General features: G+C 37.3%; 1 protein-coding gene across 7 annotated transcripts in view; it reads left to right on the top strand.

Annotated features, from left to right (window-relative positions):
* Window positions 1-22,758, top strand: part of DOCK7 (dedicator of cytokinesis 7) — a 214,156-nt gene that overhangs the window by 4,189 nt on the left and 187,209 nt on the right. For all 7 annotated transcript variants that reach the window (XR_013829415.1, XM_079929009.1, XM_079929007.1 and 4 more), the window contains exon 2: window positions 22,055-22,160. Coding sequence is in view for 6 of the 7 variants with exons in the window: in XM_079929009.1 (XP_079785135.1) it covers window positions 22,055-22,160 (106 nt within the window). In the remaining variant the exon portion in view is untranslated. The remainder of the gene's footprint in view (window positions 1-22,054; window positions 22,161-22,758) is intronic.

Here is a 22,758-nt window from a genome sequence, read left to right as displayed (position 1 = left end):
CACCAGGGAAGTCCCTGTTCTCCCTACTTTTTGAGGACAAGGCATATGCCTTGTTAACCTTTGTAATCACTCCCTAGTGTATAATAGGTACAATTTATGGAATGTTGATTGTAGATAAATGACCTAGGATTTTGTTTGGATTATTTTGTCCTATCACTTGATATTCAGCTGTAATGAAGAACATTTGTGTATACTTAAAACTCTTTTTACCACATTCTCATCTTCATAACCCAGAGGGCAGAAGAACATAGTAAAGAAGGTAGACTCTAGATCACATCACCCAGGTTGAAATTCTCCCTATACTAAATAATAGCTGTGTAATCCTGGGCAGTTGATCTAACCTCTTTGTCTTTGTTTGCTCATCAGTAAAGTGGAGCTAAAAACCTCTGTAGGATTAATTTGAGGATTAAATGAGATAATACATGTAAGACACTTAGAACTGTGCCTGAAACATAATAAGCATTCAAAAAATGTTAGCTGCTGCTATTATTCCTATATTATTTACTGTTATTTATTTATTTGTTTATTTTTATTGGGGTATAGTTGTTTTAAAATGTTGTGTTAGTTTCTATTGTACAGTGAAGTGGAGTTCCCCGTGCTATACAGCAGGTTCTTATTAGTTATCTATTTTATACATATTAGTGTATATATGTCAATCCCAATCTCCCAATTCATCCCACCTCACCACCCCCACTTTCCCCCCTTGGTGTCCATACATTTGTTCTCTACATCTGTGTCTCTATTTCTGCCTTGCAGACCGGTTCATCTGTACCATTTTTCTAGGTTCCACATATATGCGTTAATATACGATATTTGTTTTTCTCTTTCTGACTTACTTCACCCTGTATGACAGTCTCTAGGTCCATCCACGTCTCTGCAAATGACCCAATTTCGTTCCTTATTGTGGCTGAGTAATATTCCATTGTATATATGTACCATATCTTCTTTATCCATTCCTCTGTTGATGGACACTTAGGTTGCTTCCATGTCCTGGCTATTGTAAATAGTGCTGCAGTGAACACTGGAGTGCATGTGTCTTTTTGAATTATGGTTATTTACTGTTATTTATTATTCCCATAATACAGATGCAGAACTGAGGCCTACTGAGAATGAGATTATTTGCCTTAATTGAGGTTCAAACCCTAGTCCTCTGATTTCAGATCTTAAATTATTATTATTCGACTGTATTTTCTTTCTGCAAAATATTTTCTTCTGTGGTAGTTCTAGATTTTCTAACAGTGCTGCTATTAGTATACCAAAAGTTATCCTTGTTTTCTTAATCTTTGTTAATTTCGTATCATTTTGCTGCCTAAGAAGCAGAATTTAATGAAAGGCTTTCATCAGATCTTTATTTCTGAGGAAAATCCTACATGAGTAGGATTTCCTGGGTATAGGCTTATTTATAACCTCAATTGTTTTTAGTCTTGAATCTGTTCATAACTCTGGCTGAATAGGCTCAATCTTTTAATCTACTTTGTTCAATTCATAATCTCACTCCTGATAAAAGTAAGTCCTTTCCACATAGTATCAACTATTTCAGTGCTGCCTGTTTCATCACTTTGGACACATATACCACTTCCCTGACCTTCTGTTGTACTCATTTCACTAACTGTTAATGCTGAATATCTAACCTATTTCTTGCTCCTGAGCTGCAGAGTAGTGTTAGAGGGAGACTAGAATAGTCCAGAGTTGATCTTTAAAAAAAAAAAAAAAAATTATTTATTTAGTTGTGCCAGCTCTTAGTTGCGGCAGGCGGACTCTTCAGTTGCAGCAGGTGGGCTCCTTGGTTGCGGCATTTGGGCTCCTCATTTGTGGCATGCAAACTCTTAGTTGTGGCATGCATGGGGGATCTAGTTCCCTGACCAGGGATGGAACCCAGGCCCCCTGCATTGGGAGTGCAGAGTCTCATCCACTGTGCCACCAGGGAAGTCCCCAGAGTTGATCTTTTATTAATTAATGTCTTATCATTTGAAATGAGGTTTATTCCAAATAATGTCTCTTATTTATCATCTTTGTTTCCCTACCCCATCTTTTACCGAAAAGTTTGGGACCATACCACATGAGTCCTTCATTTTAACCTCAGCATATGACTGTCCCAATATATTGTTCAACCATCTTTCTCTTGAGCCTGAAGGGTATCTTGTACCTAAAACTTACCTGTGTTATTGTACTTTGAATCCCATACCTTGCCACCTCCTCCCAACCTTGATCTCACAATTTTCCCTTTCCTTTCTAGCATCTTCAATCTATTCTTTTTTATGGATGTTTCCCTTAAGCCATAAGACTTATCCTGCCTTTCTCATCATAAAACAAAGAACCATCGAGTCTTCTGGCATTTCTGGCTGCCAACCAATCATTTCTTTTTCTTTTATAGTCAGTTTTCTCACATGTATGTGGTATAGTCACCAGTACTTCCTGCCTGTTCTCTTTCTCATCAATCCTGGGGCCATATGGTAGTGCTTACCATGCTACCTTATGTGTACTTGGATTATAGAACTCTTGAGAATTAGGAACATCTGACTTTTTTCTTTTGTTCATCACTGATTTCATGAGGTACAGTTTTTTTTTTTTTCTTTTTCTTTCTGAACTTTCTCATGCTTGCCCTCCTTTCCCCTTTCCTCCTATTTTATACTGCTTTTCAGAGCTCTTTGAGGGCTGGTCTAGGTCTTTTTATCTACAGTGCTTAGCACAGAAACTTGTGTAAACTGGACGCATAAGAAGTGTAGGAATGAACGCCACCCTGCCACCTTGGAGCATCTTTCATTGCCTCACAACAAGGTCATGGCTGATCTAGTCCCTCCCTCCTCCAATTCAAACGTGTTACAAATGAAGTCTCCCTAAAACACAGCTTTTATCATGGCATTCTTATGTTCAAAAATATAAATGTAGTGGCTTCTTATGGGGTTAAATCCAAACTCCTGCTTGCATTTTAAAGTCATCTATAATCTGGTCCTTCTCTTGTTGCTTATTCTCTAGCTTACATTTTGGACTAGTCAGTCTGGTGTTTTCACTTTACCCCCACAAATGCTCTGCTCATTTCCATCTCTATAACTGTTCTGTTGGTTTTGTTTTTTTTTTTTATATATCCTGCCTTTCCTTTTCTAAATCTTACCCTTTGCTTTAGAGTACTCCAAGCTGCTGTCCTGACATTTGGGATAACCATTTCCTTGCTTTTCTTTATTTTTACTACCTATGAATGCATCCCTAAGCAATATAATTTTTTATTTTTGAATTCATTTAAATAGAATCATACTGTATGTTTGTATGCTTTTCTATCTTACTACTTTTGCTCAAAATTATATCTGTCAGATTCAGCCATGATGTTACAAGCAGTTGAAGTTCATTCATTTTCATTGCTTTATATTATTTCATTGTATAAATATACCACAATTTTCCATTCTACAGCAGATGGACATTTGGGTTGTTTCCAGTTTTTGACTATTAGAAACAGTGTTGCTATGAGCATTCCTATACATATATTCTGGTACATATGTTCATGAGTTTTTCTATGGTATGCTCAGGTGTGGAATTGCTAGGTTTTTTTTTTTTTTTGCGGTACGCGGGTCTCTTACTGCTGTGGCCTCTCCCGTTGCGGAGCACAGGCTCCGGACGCGCAGGCTCAGCGGCCATGGCTCACGGGCCCAGCCGCTCCGCGGCACGTGGGATCCTCCCGGACCGGGGCACGAACCCGTGTCCCCTAAATCGGCAGGCGGACTCTCAACCACTGCGCCACCAGGGAAGCCCGAATTGCTAGGTTTTTATTGCTTGTCCTAGCAGTTTTATTTATCATCAAGTTTATTAGGCTATGCCAAAATGTATTCTAAGATAGTTGTGGAAATTTACACTCCCACAATTTTGCCTTACATAGTTACCATCACTTGGTATTTGCCAGCTTTTTCATTTTGCCAATCTGGTGGATGCATGATCCTATCTTATTGTAAAAGTTTTACTCCATATTTGCTTGATAACTAATGAGATTGAGCCCTGTTTTGTATGTTTATTGACCATTTGAATTTACTTTTTTGTAAATTACCTAATTAAATACTTTGCCATTTTCCTTCCTTGTTTTTTCCCTTGGGATTGTCTTTTTCTTATTGATTTGTGTGAGTACTTTATATGTATTCCGTAGATTAATCATTTATTGATTATATGTTTCGCAAATATCTTTTCCTACAGTGTGGTTTGTTTTTTAATTCTTTTTATAGAGTCTTTTACTTTTTTTTTTGGGCTGCACATTGCGGCGTGTGGGATCTTAGTTCCCTGACCAGGGATTGAACCTGGGCCTCCTGCAGTGGAAGTGTGGGGTCTTAACCACTGGACAGCCAGGGAAGTCCAAAATGGAATCTTTTGAAAACTACGTTTTAATGCAGTATATCAGGTTTTTTTTTTAACGTTTAGTATTTTGGGGGTCTTGTTTAAGAAATATTTTATTCTCTGAGGTCATTAAGATATTCATCTGATTTATAATAAACTTTGTAATTACCTCCTTTGTGTTTAGGTTTATATTCCACCTGGACTTGATATGTGTATGGTGTGAAATTTTAATTTTTTCAGAATGGATTCTCCTTTCCCCATTGATCTGTCCTGCCATGTCTATAATAGATGTGTGTGTCCTTATTTGTGGGTTTTTTTTAATGGGCTCTCTATTTTGTCCCAGTGGTCTAGTTATACATCTTTTCACTAATTATAAACAATTTTCATTGTAATAAGTTTTGGAATTTGGTAGACTCTCTCCTCTCACTTTAAAAAAAATAAGTGTCTTAGCTGCTCTTAGCTTTTTGAATTTCCGTGTATATTTTAGAATCCACCAAAAACAAACAAACAAAAAACTCCCAAATCCTATTAGAATTTGATTGGGATTGCACTGAATCTGTACATCAATTTGGGGGAGAAATGACATTCTTATAATACTGATTCATGGTCGTGGTGTATCTCTCCATTTATTTAGGTCTTCTTTGTATCACACAATGAAATTTTGTAGTTTTCTCCGTAAGGTTCTTGCATATCTTTTGTTAGATTTATCCCTAGGTATATAACAATTTTGTATCAGCTATATACCTTGTTAAACTCTTGTTAAATCTAAGAATGTACCTGTGGATTCCTTTGTATTTTCTTTTTCTTTTTTTAAAAATTTTTACCAAAGTTTAATAATAGTCCTTGATTCTTCAAAATGGGCACAGACTTTTCAACTCCGGACAGTCCTCAGGTTACACAATAGCTTTCTGGGACTGATTCAACCAGAACTGTTGTGCTTTCTCAGGAAAACACAGGGTCAGTCTTTTTCAGGAGACCTTATATTCCAGCTCCATACTTGAGAAACTCCTGGTACAGGAAGACTGAACAAAGCTGAGGGGGAAGATCAGGCTGCAGTCAACCTACTTACTCTCCTGTGGCCTTTCTATTTTCCACGTAGACAGCCGTATCATCTGAAAATCAAGAATTTTTGTTTTGTCTTTTCCAAACCTTGTAACTGATTTATTTTTTTGTGTTGGTCTGCAGGCTATTATCTTGCATTATTGTACAGATTTTTACTACCATTTCTACTCAACATTGTGTTAATATTGAGCATCCTCATTTTGTTTATAATCTCAAAGGGAAAGCTTTCTGTGTTTCACTTAATATTAAGCCTGGTGATTACTGTAGGTTTTTTGTAGGTACTCTTTTAGGCTGGGTTCCCTAGAAAATAGAGACCGAAACAAGGATTAAGAGTTGAGGCTTGGGGCTTCCCTGGTGGCGCAGTGGTTGAGAGTCCGCCTGCCGATGCAGGGGACGTGGGTTCGTGCCCCAGTCCGGGAAGATCCCACATGCCGCGGAGCGGCTGGTCCCATGAGCCATGGCCGCTGAGCCTGCGCGTCCGGAGCCTGTGCTCCGCAACGGGAGAGGCCACAACAGTGAGAGGCCCACATATGGCAAAAAAAAAAAAAAAAAAAAAAAAAAAGAGTTGAGGCTTGGACTTCCCTGGTGGCGCAGTGGTTAGGAATCCGCCTGCCAATGCAGGGGACACGGGTTCGAACCCTGGTCTGGGAAGATCCCACCGGCTGCAGAGCAACTAAGCCAATGTGCCACAACTACTCAGCCTGCGCTCTAGAGCCCGTGAGCCACAACTACTGAAGCCCGTGTGCTGCAACTTCTGAGCCCGCATGCTGCAACTACTGAAGCCTGAGTGCCTAGAGCCCATGTTTCACAACGAGAGAAGCCACCGCAATGAGAAGCCCACGCACTGCAACGAAGAGTGGCCCCCGCTCGCCGAAACTAGAGAAAGCCCGTGCACAGCAACGAACACCCAACGCAGCCAACAAAAAAAAAAGTTGAGTTTTTTTCTGGGAGGCATAATCCCAGGGCATTAAAAGAGAAGAGGAAAGTGAAGAGAAGGATGAGAAACAATGCAAGGTGATACCTTATCTCGTTGGCCACTGCTTCACAAAGAGCTAAAGAGAGATCGTTTGCCAGGTGTGCACGCTTGGCCGCACAGGATATCTTTAGACAGAGGAACAGTTCCTTAGATGTGTAGATGGCACTGTGGAAGAAGAGGAAGTTTATCTACCTGCTTTTCTCCTGCATCCTGTTTTCCATTAGTCAATTCAGTCTCCACAGAGAGTGAGTTTCCTTTAGTTTCTGGGATGCATCTTTTGGACCCCTTTGGCAACCGCTTGAGATGTCTCTGCTTTTTCAGTGGCCTTTTACAGAAGAGACTTTTTGGTTGCAAGTGACAGAAACTCAAATCAGATTAATTTGCACATATAAAAAAAAAAGGTGCTGACTCATGTTAACTGAGTACATTGGGTCCAGGGATACAGGTGATGTTAGTAGGCCTCTTATCTTCATGTCTTGGCTAGGTTTTCCACAAAATTATAACAAAATGGTTACAATGAGAATTGACAGCCCCAGGCTCGAATCCTACAAGTTTAGCTGTGGCAGAAAAGATCCAGGGACACAGTTATTGGTCTGGCTTGGATCACATGTCCTTCCTTGAACCAATTACTGTGTTTAGGGATATAGGGGATTCTGGCCAGTCCTGGGTCATATGTCCTCTGTGGTTTGGGGGAGAGATGTGATGGTGTCAGCAACACCCAATCTCAAGGAATGAGTTGCTTATCAAAAAGGAGTTTCTAACCAAAAGAAGGAGGGTCAGAGTGCTGGTCCCCAAAACAACTGATATTCTTTAAATAAAATTAGTCATTTGAAGTTGTGTAGCATCCCTATAATCATTTAAATATATAGCTGTATAGTCAGCTCTACTACCTGCTAAAATTTAAATGTAACTGGTGAAATACAAAAAACAAACAAAACCAGGGTAACCTGATGCCAGCTGTGGATCCCCTGTCTCTTAACTTGGTTAAGTTTAGCTCTCACCTTAATGCCAACTCACAGCCTCCCAAAGAGGTCTACTTGGTTCTTGTTTTTTGGCTTTCCCATGCTTCTTTCTGCACCTGCACTCCTGCATCCACATGAGGTGTTCCATGTTTGTCCTGTTACACCAGAAAACTGAACTCCTTCACTCATATCAGCCTTTTAATGATTTTAAACTTTGCTAAAGATACAGGGGTGGTGGTAAGGAGCCTCAGAGTCCAAAACTTTCTTAGTGACTCCACTGCAACTCCTCTTTTTCCTGTCACCGTCATTCTTTCTCTGACTGTAAGCAATTTCTTACCCTTATCGTCACAGAGTAGTTCCAACCATATCCAAGCTCTTTTTGTTTTTTAAAAAGACAACTTTATAGAGGTATACTTTACATACCGTACAGTTAATTCATTTTAAGTGTACCATTCAGTGATTTTTAGGAAATTTATAAAGTTGTGAAACCATCACCCACAATCCTGTTTTAGAGCATTTTCGTCCCCCTCCCCCCAGAACCCCTTGTGCCAGTTTGTAGTCACTCCCTAGTTCCACCCCAAGCCCCAGGCAACCACTAATATGCTTTATGTCTGTCTCTCTTTCTCTAGATTTGCCTTTTCTGAACATATCATATAAATGGAATCATACAATATGTGGCCTTTTGTGTCTGGCTTCCTTCACTTAGCGTAACATTTCAAGGTTTGTCAAGTAGTAGCATGTATCAGTACTTGTGAAGTGGCATTTCATTATGGTTTCGATTTGCATTTCCCTAATGATTAGTGATGTTTTTCTTGTGCTTATTAACCATTTACATATCTATTTACATATCTGTCTATATTGGTGAACTATCAAAATCTTTTGCTCATTTTTAAATTAGATTATCTTGTTTTTGAGTTGTAAGAGTTCTTTATATGTTTTAGATAAAGGTCCTTTATTAGATATATGATTTGCAAATATTTTCTCCCTGTCTGGTTTGGTTTTTTATTTTCTTAATGGTGACAATGGTGTGTTAGTTTCTGCTTTATAACAAAGTGAAAAAATATGGAACACTTCACGAATTTGCATGTCATCCTTGCACAGGGGCCATGCTAATATTCTCTGTATCGTTCCAATTTTAGTATATGTGTGCCGAAGCGAGCACTTAATGGTGAATTTTGAAGCACAAAGATGTACATTTTGATGAAATCCAATTTATTAATTTTTTTTCTTTTTTATGGATCATGATTTTGGTGTTGTTAGATCTAAGACTTGGCTTAATTTATACTCAAGAAGATTTCCTTCTCTGTTTTCTTCTAGAAGTTTTTATAGTTTTAGCTCTTACTTTTGGTTTATGATCCATTTAGCATTAATTTTTGTGCATGGTGTGAGAAGGGGTCTAAATTCATCTTTTGTATATGAATGTTCAGTTGATGTAACACTCTTTGTTGAAAAGACTGTCCTCTTCTCATTGAATTACCCTGATACCTTGTTAAAAATCATTGATCTGTATGTCTGTCCTTACAGTATCAAACTGTTCTGATTACTCTCATTTTACAGTAAAATTTGATAGCTGGAAGTGTAAGTCCTTCAACTTTTTTTGTCTTTTTCAAAATTGTTTTGCCTATTCTGGATTTTTTCCATTTCTGTAAACATTTTAGGATCAATATCAACATGAATTTTACCAATTTCTGCAAATATTCTTTTTTTTTTTGTTGTTGTTGTTTGTTTGTTTGTTTGTGGTACACGGGCCTCTCACTGCTGCGGCCCCTCCTGCCGCGGAGCACAGGCTCCAGAGGTACAGGCCCAGCGGCCACGGCCCACGGGCCCAGCCACTCCGCGGCATGTGGGATCTTCCCGGACCGGGGCACGAACTGCATTGGCAGGCGGACTCTCAACCACCGCGCCACCAGGGAAGCCCTCTTGGGGTTTTGACAGGGATTACATTCAATCTGTAGATTAGTTTGGGGAGAATTGCCATCAACAATATCAAGTCTTCAAATCCATGAACACAGGGCTTCCCTGGTGGTGCAGTGGTTAAGAATCCGCCTGCCACTGCAGGGGACATGAGTTTGATCCCTGGTCCGGGAAGATCCCACATGCCGCGGAGCAGCTAAGTCCATGCGCCACAACTACTAAGCCTGCACTCTAGAGCCCGTGAGCCACAACTAGTGAGCCTGCGTGCCACAACTGCTGAAGCTCGTGTGCCTAGAGCCCATGCTCCGCAACAAGAGAAGCCTCCGCTCACCGCAACTGGATAAAAGCCCGCGCGTGGCAATGAAGACCCAATGCAGCCAAAATAAATAAATAAATAAAATAAATTAATTAAAAAAAAATCCATGAACACACTGTCTCTTCATTTATTTCGAGCTTTTTTCATTTCTCTTAGTAAAGTTTTAAAGTTTTCAGTGTGCAAGTCTTATACTTCTTTTGTTAAATCTATTTCTAAGTATTATATTGTTTTTGATTTTATCATGAATGGAATTAAAGAATTTGGTTTGTTTGTTGTTGGTTTATAGAAATACAATTGATTTTTGAATATTGAATTTGTATCTTCTGACGTTCCTGAACTTATTTATTAGTTCTAGTAATTTTTGGTGGATTCCTTAAGATTTTCTGCCTACAGGACATATTGTCTGTGAGTAAAGATAGTTTTATTTCTTCCTTTCCAATCTTAATGCTTTTAATTTCTTCCCTTTCCTTCCTTCCTTCCCTCCCTCCTTTCCTCCCTGTCCTTTCTTCCTCCTTCCCTCCCTTTCCTTCCCCCCTCTCTTCCTTCTTTCCATTTTTCCTTGTTTCCTTCCTATATTCCACTGGCTGGATCCTGCAGTGTAGTGTTGAATAGAAGTGGTGAGAGTACACATCCTTGCTTTCTTTCCTGTCTAAGGAAGAAAGCATTTTACCATTAAGTATGATGTTATCTGTAGGCAGATGCTGTAGGAAAGGGAAGGAGGGGAACATTTGAGAAGTATTTAAGACTTAGGATGAACAGAGTTTAGCAACTAATTGTATACAGTTTACATCAGGATATAATTTGTATGTTTGTGGGTAAGGAGATTCTGGCTTTATTTTTATGAAGTAGAGTGGAGTTAAGGATATATTTATTTCCTTTTGGGAGGATTGACTTTTTACAGTAGAGGTTTTTTCCCCTTCAGTTTTCTTTTTAGTTGGCAATTTCAGATGTTAATTTTTTCAAATGCTAAATTTAAAAATCTTTTTTTCTGTAGTTATAACTTAATATGTTCCATGAAGTAGGGAGCATTATTATCACCATGTTTTAGTTGAGGAAATTGAGATATAGTGAAATGCTGTAGATCAGAATGATGGGGACTTCCAAGTCTCCTTAATACAGTGCTTTCTAAATCTTTAACTTAAATGTCATCCCAAAATAGCGTCAGATGGGATACATGAGTCATCTGACATCTTTTTTCCTTCATCCTCCCCCAAAAGGAACTATGTCTTAAATGTTAAGTGTATTATAGAGAAGGATTATTTCTGTTCTTTGGTTTCACAAATCAACCTGTATGTGTTTTTGTTTTCTTGGGGTTTTAGTGGTTACTGGTCCACTCTGGACCTTAATTCCTAAAGAATTCAACACAGGATAACTTACAAATGACAGTGCCTCAGATGGGAGTTTTATTTAGCCATCCGTGAGAGATAGGAAACAGATCATAGCAGTGGTGGTAGTTATTATAGTGTTCCTATTAATATGTTGGTATATACTACAGACATTTTCACTGGACATCTTTAACTGACCTCCTGGTTAGGTTCTGGAGAATATAGAAATAATTAATATAAACTATAACTAGAATTATTTACCTTTGGAAACTTGCTTCCATGGAAAGAGGCCTTGGGAGTTTTATGGATCTGAATTCAAACCGTCTCTACCTTTCATAAGTTACTCTGTTTTTCAAGTTTATCTAAAAATATCTATTTTTTTCTTACTATAAAATAATATATGGTACTGCAGAAAATGTGGAAATGCAAAAGGCCCAAAAGATAAAATAAAAATCACCCATAATTCTTGATTTAGATAAAAATCTCTCAGTGGAGCTTACATTCAAGTGATGATCTTTGCGAAGACTAGAAATAGCTTAAATGTCTACAGTAGAGACTGGTTAAATACGTTGCAGTTTATTCATTTTATGGACTCTATATCAGATAAAAAGGAGAACAGTGGTTAAGAGTGGGGGCTCTGGGCTTCCCTGGTGGCGCAGTGGTTGAGAGTCCGCCTGCCGATGCAGGGGACACAGGTTCGTGCCCCGGTCCGGGAAGATCCCACATGCTGCGGAGCAGCTCTGCCTGCTGAGCCTGCGCGTCCAGAGCCTGTGTTCCGCAATGGGAGAGGCCGCAACAGTGAGAGGCCCGCGTACCGCAAAAAAAAAAAGAGTGGGGGCTCTAAGTTGAGACCTTAGTGCTATTCCTTATTGGTTGTATGACCTGAACGTCTTAAAACTTCAGTATGCTGGTATAGTGCCTACTTCATTAGTTCTTCTGAAGATTAAATGAGGTATATCAAATTTAACACTTTTATGTGTATCTGGCACATTGTAAATGCTTGATAAATATTGCTAGAATATTATTATTATTTTATGTGCTGATATGGAAAGATTCCTAAGATAATTAAGTGTATAATGTAAGATATTGAGAAAAGGTTATGTATGATGTCATATGTCATATTAAAAAATAAGGATTTCTTATATATGCACTGATGTACACACATCTTTTTCTTGAAGGACACCTAAGAAAATATTCAGTGGTCACATGTGGGGAATACGGTTGGGGATTGGAAATGGTAGAGAGTTACACCTTTTGTTTTTACTTCTTTGTGAACTTTGAGTTTTTAATACCATGTACATTTTCCTTTTATTTACTTTTTTAATCATTTCTTTTTAAAAAAGATGTCTTCCTTTATCAAGTTGTTTTGTCTTTTCTCCATACTGGAAAATCTTATTCTCTCCATACTGGAGAAATCTTATTTTCTCTGCTTCTCATAGTAAGTTTATTTACATAATTGTAGAGCTTGAATGTAGTTCTAGAACCAGCCCTTTGCAGATATGCTGAAGACGTATTAGAGACTACTTTGAGATAAGTAAACATGTTATCTTGTTAAAACATTGCTAAAAAAGAAAAGTTTCACATAGAATAAGAGAGCATTGTGTTTCAGTAGAAGTTTTTTTTTTCTTCAGTAGTAGTTTTTAAACTTTACCAGTTAACAAATGGGATAGTAATGATGTCAGCTAGGCTCTTAAAGAAAAGGTTTTACACATGTAGAACTCTTCTGTTGTTTCAGATTTTTCCCCCCCAGCAAACACTCACCTGATTACTTGACAGTAATAGATAAAAAGGCATACTTCTTGTGTCTTTCCAATCAATTAGAAAGCAACAATACTTATAGATTAATTTCCTCTGAAAGGCATTTGGAAAGTCCATATACTAGGTAGTCTCTAAATTCTTCCTTTTCCCTTACCTCCTTTTTTCTCTCTCCACTACACCTGTCTCTCCATTCCTCTTTCTCCACCCCCCCCATTGTCTTAATTGTCTTAGACATCGAGGATGTAAAGATTAATAAAATGTAGTTCCTGCACTCAAGAAGTTCCTATCAATTGTTCCATTCTAGCATTCTTATTGAACTACTTTTTTGGGGGGAGGAATTATGAATTTCGCTATAGTCTCATTTTTTTCACTTCAGCTTTTTAAACATTTTTTAAGCACCCAGAGTGTGCTAGGCACTCTGCTGGAGGGTGCAAAGATAAGTAAAGCTAATTGCTTAGTTCCTTGCAAGGAGATAGGTAAATAGATTTGAGAAAAATTTGATATGACTAAGGTACTATGACTAAGGTACTGCTCGGTTTTCACAGTGGGGTAGTTCTTGATAGGAAAATGGCACCAGACAGAGTTAAAAAATGTACGTTTTCTTTAATGGCAGAAATTAGCCTGCTTTGAGACATTTATACAAAAAAAGAGACATAGCGTACTCCTATCAGAAGTAAAGTTTCCTTGTCCTCCTTCATTCCTCAAGGAGGTCGCAAAGGCACCTCTGAAGAGGGAGAGTGTTCCAGGCCTGAGAAGCCATATTCTTGATACTTTACCGCACCTTTTTTTTGTCCACCATACTTTTACATCTGTGGGTCGCATTACTACTATTCTAGAAAAATCTACTTTGCAGTTTATGTGCTTCTATCAAAGAGAATGTTTATAAACATTAGGCTTTCTCACTGCTGAAATCAAACTCTGTCAGCAAGCCCAGTTTTTATTCCACCATAGAAAGCAGTCTAGCTAGTCTGCTGCCTGTCTGAACTAGCCTCCTGGAAACTCCATTTCCTTAAATGAATGCGCATAAACACAAAATGCTTTGAAAGCGCAGAGGACGAGTGTCTAACCTGAGGAAAACAGGGCAGAAATAATCAGGCAGGGATATATGGAGGATATGATATACTTCTTGAAGAGTATTTGGCACATCTGTATTCCATATTTAGTTTGCTGGTTTCCTCTGTTAAGGCAGAGTAACCATAACTGAAGTGTTTTAAGCTAAATTATAGACATAATTTGCATCTCTAAAACATAAGGACATTTCCCTCCATTGTTATAATACTGTTTTCCCACATTAAAAAAACACTGATTCTTTTTTTTTTTTTAACATCTTTATTGGAGTATAATTGCTTTACAATGGTATGTTAGTTTCAGCTTCACAACAAAATGAATCAGTTATATATACACATATGTTCCCATATCTCTTCCCGCTTGCGTCTCCCTCCCTCCCACCCTCCCTATCCCACCCCTCCAGGCGGTCACAAAGCACCGAGCTGATCTCCCTGTGCTATGCGGCTGCTTCCCACTAGCTATCTACCTTACGTTTAGTAGTGTATATATGTCCATGCCTCTTTATCGCTTTGTCACCGTTTACCCTTCCCCCTCCCCATAGCCTCAAGTCCATTCTCTAGTAAGTCTGTGTCTTTATTCCTGTTTCACCCCTAGGTTTTTCATGACATTTTTTTTTCCTTAAATTCCATATATATGTGTTAGCATACAGTATTTGTCTCTCTCTTTCTGACTTACTTCACTCTGTATGACAGACTCTAGGTCTATCCACCTCATTACAAATAGCTCAATTTCATCTCTTTTTATGGCTGAGTAATATTCCATTGTATATATGTGCCACATCTTCTTTATCCATTCATCCGATGATGGACACTTAGGTTGTTTCCATCTCTGGGCTATTGTAAATAGAGCTGCAATGAACATTTTGGTACATGACTCTTTTTGAATTATGGTTTTCTCAGGGTATATGCCCAGTAGTGGGATTGCTGGGTCATATGGTAGTTCTATTTGTAGCTTTTTAAGGAACCTCCATACTGTTCTCCACAGTGGCTGTATCAATTTACATTCCCACCAACAGTGTAAGAGGGTTCCCTTTTCTCCACACCCTCTCCAGCATTTATTGTTTCTAGATTTTTTGATGATGGCCATTCTGACTGGTGTTAGATGATATCTCATTGTAGTTTTGATTTGCATTTCTCTCATGATTAGTGATGTTGAGCATTCTTTCATGTGTTTGTTGGCACTCTGTATATCTTCTTTGGAGAAATGTCTGTTTAGGTCTTCTGCCCATTTTTGGATTGGGTTGTTTGTTTTTTTGTTATTAAGCTGCATGAGCTGCTTATAAATTTTGGAAATCAATCCTTTGTCAGTTGCTTCATTTGCAAATATTTTCTCCCATTCTGAGGGTTGTCTTTTGGTCTTCTTTATGGTTTCCTTTGCTGCGCAAAAGCTTTTAAGTTTCATTAGGTCCCATTTGTTTACTCTTGTTTTTATTTCCATTTCTCTAGGAGGTGGGTCAAAAAGGACCTTGCTGTGATTTATGTCATAGAGTGTTCTGCCTATGTTTTCCTCTAAGAGTTTGATAGTTTCTGGCCTTACATTTAGGTCTTTAATCCATTTTGAGCTTATTTTTGTGTATGGTGTTAGGGAGTGATCTAATTTCATACTTTTACATGTAGCTGTCCAGTTTTCCCAGCACCACTTATTGAATAGGCTGTCCTTTCTCCACTGTACATTTCTGCCTCCTTTGTCAAAGATAAGGTGACCATATGTGCGTGGGTTTATCTCTGGGCTTTCTATCCTGTTCCATTGATCTATCTTTCTGTTTTTGTGCCAGTACCATACCGTCTTGATAACTGTAGCTTTGTAGTATAGTCTGAAGTCTGGGAGCCTGATTCCTCCAGTTCCTTCTTTCGTTATCAAGATTGCTTTGGCTATTCGGGGTCTTTTGTGTTTCCATACAAATTGCAAAATTTTTTGTTCTAGTTCTGTGAAAAATGCCAGTGGTAGTTTGATAGGGATTGCATTGAATCTATAGATTGCTTTCGGTAGTAGAGTCATTTTCACAATGTTGATTCTTCCAATCCAAGAACATGGTATATCTCTCCATCTTTTTGTGTCATCTTTAATTTCTTTCATCAGTGTCTTATAATTTTCTGCATACAGATCTTTTGTCTCCTTAGGTAGGTTTATTCCTAGATATTTTATTCTTTTTGTTGCAATGGTAAATGGGAGTGTTTTCTTGATTTCACTTTCAGATTTTTCATCATTAGTATATAGGAATGCCAGAGATTTCTGTGCATTAATTTTGTATCCTGCCACTTTACCAAATTCATTGATTAGCTCTAGTAGTTTTCTGGTAGCATCTTTAGGGTTCTCTATGTATAGGATCATGTCATCTGCAAACAGTGACAGCTTTACTTCTTCTTTTCCGATTTGGATTCCTTTTATTTCCTTTTCTTCTCTGATTGCTGTGGCTAAAACTTCCAAAACTATGTTGAATAAGAGTGGTGAGAGTGGGCAACCTTGTCTTGTTCCTGATCTTAGTGGAAATGCTTTCAGTTTTTCACCATTGAGGATGATGTTTGCTGTGGGCTTGTCATATATGGCCTTTATTATGTTGAGGAAAGTTCCCTCTATGCCTACTTTCTGCAGGGTTTTTATCATAAATGGGTGTTGAATTTTGTCAAAAGCTTTCTCTGCATCTATTGAGATGATCATATGGTTTTTCTCCTTCAGTTTGTTAATATGGTTTATCACATTGATAGATTTGCGTATATTGAAGAATCCTTGCATTCCTGGAATAAACCCCACTTGATCATGGTGTATGATCCTTTTAATGTGCTGTTGGATTCTGTTTGCTAGTATTTTGTTGAGGATTTTTCCATCTATGTTCATTAGTGATATTGGCCTGTAGTTTTCTTTCTTTGTGACATCCTTGTCTGGTTTTGGTATCAAGGTGATGGTGGCCTCGTAGAAGGAGTTTGGGAGTGTTCCTCCCTCTGCTATATTTTGGAAGAGTTTGAGAAGGATAGGTGTTAGCTCTTCTCTAAATGTTTGATAGAATTCGCCTGTGAAGCCATCTGGTCCTGGGCTTTTGTTTGTTGGAAGATTTTTAATCACAGTTTCAATTTCAGTGCTTGTGATTGGTCTGTTCATATTTTCTATTTCTTCCTGATTCAGTCTTGGCAGGTTGTGCATTTCTAAGAATTTGTCCATTTCTTCCAGATTGTCCATTTTATTGGCATAGAGTTGCTTGTAGTAATCTCTCATGATCTCTTTTATTTCTGCAGTGTCAGTTGTTAAACACTGATTCTTAATTATGTAATACCTTGTCCATGTTCAGATTTCTCATTATCCCCAGAAATGTCTTTTATAGCTGGTTTGTTCAAATCAAGATCCAGTTAAGGACCATTCATTGCATTTGGTTATATCGCTTAAGTCTTTTTTTCCCTTTTTGAGTAGACTTTAATTTTTAATCTTAAGTCTTTTTTATGCTAAAACTTAGCCCACTGCCTTTATTTATTTATTCATCACATTGACTTGTTGAAGAGACTTGACATTATAGAATGAGCTTTCTTCTGGTTTTTGTCTGATTGCTTTTTTTTAGTATTGTTAACACTGTTCTCTGTATTTCTTGTAATCTGGATGTTAGATATACAGGTTTGATTCAGTTCAGGTTAAATATTTGTGGCACAAATACTGGAAAGGTGATACAGTGTTGCATTTCTTTAATCTATTGTTTTCTTTATTTTGCCTCTTTTGGTCTTTAATACCAACTGTACACTATGGTAGAACTGTGATTCAATCCATCAGTCATCAGTCATGGACTTGGATAGTCACAGCATTGGAGTATCATCTGTTCTTGTCCTTTTTCTTTTGGGGATTTTTAGCTAGCCCTTTCTTGCCTTGTCTCTGATATGTGCCCTTACTTGGTATATTCCATGGTATATTCCCTTATACTTCTTCTCTGAGTTCTGTGTTTAATATAAACAGTGCCAGTTCCAAGAGATCTTATTCTCTTATTTGCATATTACATTGCAGATATTTTTTTGTGACTTTATAGGAGTAGCTCAACTAACCTCTTTTATTTTAGTCTAAACTCTCCTTACTCATCTTTACTCAAGTGTTTCCTCTGGTCCCATGAAGAACGACTAGAGATGAGAGAGGCCCAGATTGGCTTTGGGACTTTCTGGAAATCATGGTTGATCGGGCATCTGAAAGTGGGATGAGGTTAGAGGAAAGGTTAAATGCAACATAATTTTCCCTCAGGATGTGGATCCTTTGTTGGTTATTTCTAATATACCATGGTGAACGGCCTTAGCGAGTGCTTGCTTTTGTAAAAACTGTAATGCATGTTGACATAGTGAGGGAGCTTACGGAAATGGAGAGCGTTGGTAAGGAGTTAAATAGGTCAAATATTGGATCATGTGCTTTTGGAAGGGGAAGAAGATATTCTGCTATTATAATTTAAGAGTGTAAGTAACTATGGAATTTTTGACCTACTCTTCTTTCCACTTTGCAGTTAATACTAATAGCTTATTAGAAGTAAAAAAGACTTCCTTGTATTGCTTTACTATATGAGCTTCATTAGGAGTAGGAAAAATTGTTATTAAAAAAGTAATCTGTGGTAAAGGATTTTAATTGATAACAGGTACTGTTACTCCTGATAACAGTTTATTCATTAAATTTCTTGTGTTGCATACTTTGGACCATAGTATGGTTAAGAGATAACTGTTTTTTGTTTGTTTGTTTGTTTTTTTTGGTGGTACACGGGCCTCTCACTGTTGTGGAGCACAGGCTCCGGACGCGCAGGCTCAGCGGCCATGGCTCACGGGCCCAGCCGCTCCGCAGCATGTGGGATCTTCCCGGACCGGGGCACGAACCCGTGTCCCCTGCATCGGCAGGTGGACTGTCAACCACTGCGCCACCAGGGAAGCCCGATACTGTTTTTTTAATTTGGGAAAATTTCCTCACTTATCATTGAGGAAATCTTTTCATGCAGAGGGTCTCAGTATAAATACATCCTTTGTCTGGGTGGCAGATGGTTTTATTGCCATTATAGCTCAGTTTGGAAATGGTTCTTACTTCAAATTATTGCTGATTTTCTCTTTGGGGGAAATTATGTCATGTATAAATAAGACAAATATTTGTAATGTGGGGATTATCCTTTGTCTCTGTTATTAAATGAAAGATTGTTATTAAATGAAAGATTGTCTCTTTTTGAAGTAATCATATTTTAAATTTTGTTTCACTTTTTAACATTTTCTGAAATCAGGGTATGTCTTTCAATTAATTGATAGTGTATTGCTTAATTAGCGAGGTTTTTCTTTCTTAGCTGTACCTGAAGTAATAGCAAGTCTTAACAGTTACTGAGATCTTGAACTTGATCAAATATAGCAGTTTACAATTCAGATTACTCGTGGTTTAGCCCCAGAAACACTGAGAAACAGAAGCACTGAGGTAGTGCTGAGGTTGGTAGACTGAGTTGAGTAGCACTGAGGAAGATAGACACAATACTTGTTCTCTCTCTCTCTCTTTTTAAAAGCTTTTTCATATTTTCATCTCAGTCTTGACAACAGGATCAGGAGATTGTAAGGCCTTTAAACCAAACATAATAATGAACATTCACAGTGTATAGGCTTCATTAAAAGCCTAAGGGGAGTCATAAACTACAGTGAATGTTCCTGTCCTCTCACATCCAGATGCTTTACAGAATTTGCCCTTTGCCCTCTCCTCAATCTGTATCCTCCTTCAAAGGTTACATTCCTCCTTTAGCTTTCATCTCTAACCTCTAATCGTTTCTTCATGCTCTTCTCTTCCTCCCTTGTCTTTTCTGAGTTAGTCTTTTTTATTTATTTACTTATTTTTAAAAATTCAGTAGACTTCTTTGGGAGAGCAGTTTTAGATTTACAGAAAAGTGGAAAGTACAGAGAGTTCCCATGTTTACTTCCCAACCAAGTTTTCCCTTTTATTAACATCTTGGATTAGTATGATACATTTGTTATAATAGATTTGTTATAATAGATAAGCTAATATTGATACATTATTATTAACTAAAGTCCATAGATTACATTAGGTTTACTGTTTGTGTTGTATATTCTATAGGTTTTGACAAATGTATAATGATATGTATCCATCATGATAGTATCATAGAGAATAGTTTCACTGCCCTAAAAATCCCTGTGCATTACTTACTCATCTCTTCCTTTTCCTCCTCCTTCCAACCCCTGGCAACCACTGTTTTTCACCCCTCCATAGTTTGCCTTTTCCAGAATGTCATATAGGTGGAATCATACAGTATTGTATCCTTGTCAGATGGGCTTCTTTCACTTAGCAGTATTCTTTTAAGGTTCTTCCATGTCTTTTTTGGCTTGATAGTGCATTTCTTTTTACTGCTGAATAATGTTCCATTGTATGAATGTACCATAGTTTGTTTATCCATTTACCTATTGAAGGATAAGCTTCCAAGTTTTGACAATTATGAATAACAGATTAGCCTTTTTTAAAACACATATATGATCTAATGTACTTCAGATCACCTGTAAAGAAAAAGTTGAGCTAATTCAGTATCTTGAGCCTTAAAAATGATAACTCTTTTACTTTTCTATCAAAAATTTCTAACTGAGTGGTCAGCTCCTAACAGTGCTCAAGAGATGTGTGTGGAGTGATTGAATATGAAAATAGTTAAGGGGGTATGGAAGAGAAGAAGGAAGCTAAAGATTATATCATATATTTGGATAATTTTTGGAAAATGAAATTGTGTAGAAATTCAGCTGGAAATTTGAAAGGGCACTAAGATGTTCAGGGCTCTGAATTCAACCATTAATTTGAGAACACTCCAGAACAAAAGTATCATCAAGCTGGCCCAGAATCGAAGGCAGTAGGCCAGTTTCACTTTACATTCAATGGAATGATAGGAAGAAGTTAGGGTTTATTTTTTGGAAAAGAGTAAAAGAACAAAAGGCAAGGTTTATAAAATAGTGACCAGTTGATGATCATAGGGTGGAGGTTAGATATTGACATCAGGAAAATAATTGTACAAAATCTATTGATAGTTGTCTTTATTTTGTGTTCTTTAGTTACATTTTTTACTTAGTAAAAATGTTACTAATATGAGGAAGTTATTTAATGACTGGATTTAAGACTCACAGAATATTTTGGTTTATAATTTTGTGAAGTCTAAGGAATATAGAGCTTAATGAGCTACAGAGTCATTCAAATGTATAAAATATTTTTGTTTTAGAAATATTTATTTATTTATTTGGCTGCACTGGGTCTTAGTTGTGGCATGAGGGATCTTCGTTGCCACGTGTGGGATCTTTTAGTTGTGGCATGTGGGATCTAGTTCCCTGACCAGGGATGGAACCCAGGCCCTCTGCATTGGGAGTGCAGAGTCTTAACCACTGAACCAACAGGGAAGTCCCTAGAAATGTCATTTAGTAAATTTGAAATACTAGTATGCTCCCAAGGGTCAACAAGCAGCTTGAAATCGTGGAACTTCTAAACTTTAATCCTGTTTCAGATAAGGACTTACTGGTCAAGTTATGTTATGGTAATGCCTTTGTGGTTTACTTCATTCGTCAGTAATACTATGTATTTCATAGGACTAAATATACATTTCTCTGTTTTAAGTGCCACATGCTAAATATTTTAGGGGAAATAGCAATGAATGAAACCACTGCCTCTGTTTATATAGGGCGTACATGAATGTGGAGAAAATAACTAGGAAGGAGGAAAATGCAAGTTAGGTTATGATAAATGCTCTAACAGTTTTTAAGAAGGGTGGTATTTTAGCTGTGGTGAGTCAAGAATCTTGTATGGAAGTCTTGCCATTTGAGTTTTACCCCTAAAACTAATTAAGAGTTGAATTTGTGGATATAGGAGAGAAACAGCATTCTAGGAAGCAGTTTATGTTCATTGAGAAGAATTTGGGAAGGGATATGTAAGGCTGAAAAGGTGATTAGGGTCAGATTATGGAAAGCCATTAATGCCAGAGTATAAAGACAATTTTTATTAGTTAAGTAAAAATAGGGAATAGTTTTCTGGGGCATGAATATTGTTTATAAAGTATTTTGAATTAATTTTATATCCTTAAAATATATACACATTAATATATACATCTTATTATAGCTTCCAGCTCTATCATAAACCAAAATATCAATATGTTCCCTGAAATGCCATATACAAAAAAAGCCTTATGTAAGTTGGCTGTAAGTATTGTATACTATATCAGCGTTATAAAGATGTTCTACTGTAATTATAAGCAGTATTTACCAAAATATCTTATAAATTTATAGCCTTATTGATGTGCTGAGATTTTGTTGTTCTTTAGATGACTTTTGAAAATACTTAGCTTTCTCCCATTTTAAGTTAGTTTGTTTTCTTTTTAAAAACAATGTATTTGCTTTTTTTGTTGTAGAACTGTGGCTGCTGAAGTTAGGAAGCAGATTTCTGGACAGTACAGTGGTTCTCCCCAGCTGCTCAAAAACCTCAACATTGTTGGCAGTATATCCCATCATACCACAGTAAGTAGCATATTTAAAATATGGTATGTTACTGTGTAATTCTGACTAGGCCATGAAAAAATAGTGGAAAGATAAGAGCCAGTAGATTGGGTTCCATCACTACTCTCACTAACACCCTTATTTGTTGCTATCTCACTCTTTTCTGAAATTTGAGTCAGAGGAGTGTTGGGAGGCGTTGTAGAAGTGTTGATTTCCTAGGCAACTCTTACACTTTACATTCAGGATTTAATCAACTCTGGAATTTTACAATTAGAACTTCCCAGACCCAGGGTGATTCATACATGAAAATTCAGGAATCTATTCTAGAAATAATAGGTACTGAAGTAAATGTTAAATAATTATGTAGATTCATAGTATTATCTATGTCCTTTAATAGAAAGGAATATATAGTTATTGAATTATTGCTTTAAGTCAGGTGCTATGTCAGAGATATAAATATATGTTTTCTTATTCAAGAGGCTGGCATGAGGATAATCAATTTTGATAAAAAACTGGTACTTATTAGTTATAGTAGGAATATGAATTAAAAACATGCTCCATTTGTCAAAAACTGAAAAAGTAATTAAGACTGACTTGGGTGAAGTTGTATTAACACTTT

The sequence above is a fragment of the Stenella coeruleoalba genome (genome assembly GCF_951394435.1).
Source record: "Stenella coeruleoalba genome assembly, chromosome: 1".
Lineage (NCBI taxonomy): Eukaryota > Metazoa > Chordata > Mammalia > Artiodactyla > Delphinidae > Stenella > Stenella coeruleoalba.
Note: the sequence above shows the minus strand (reverse complement) of the source record. Positions and strands in the feature narration are given on the sequence as shown.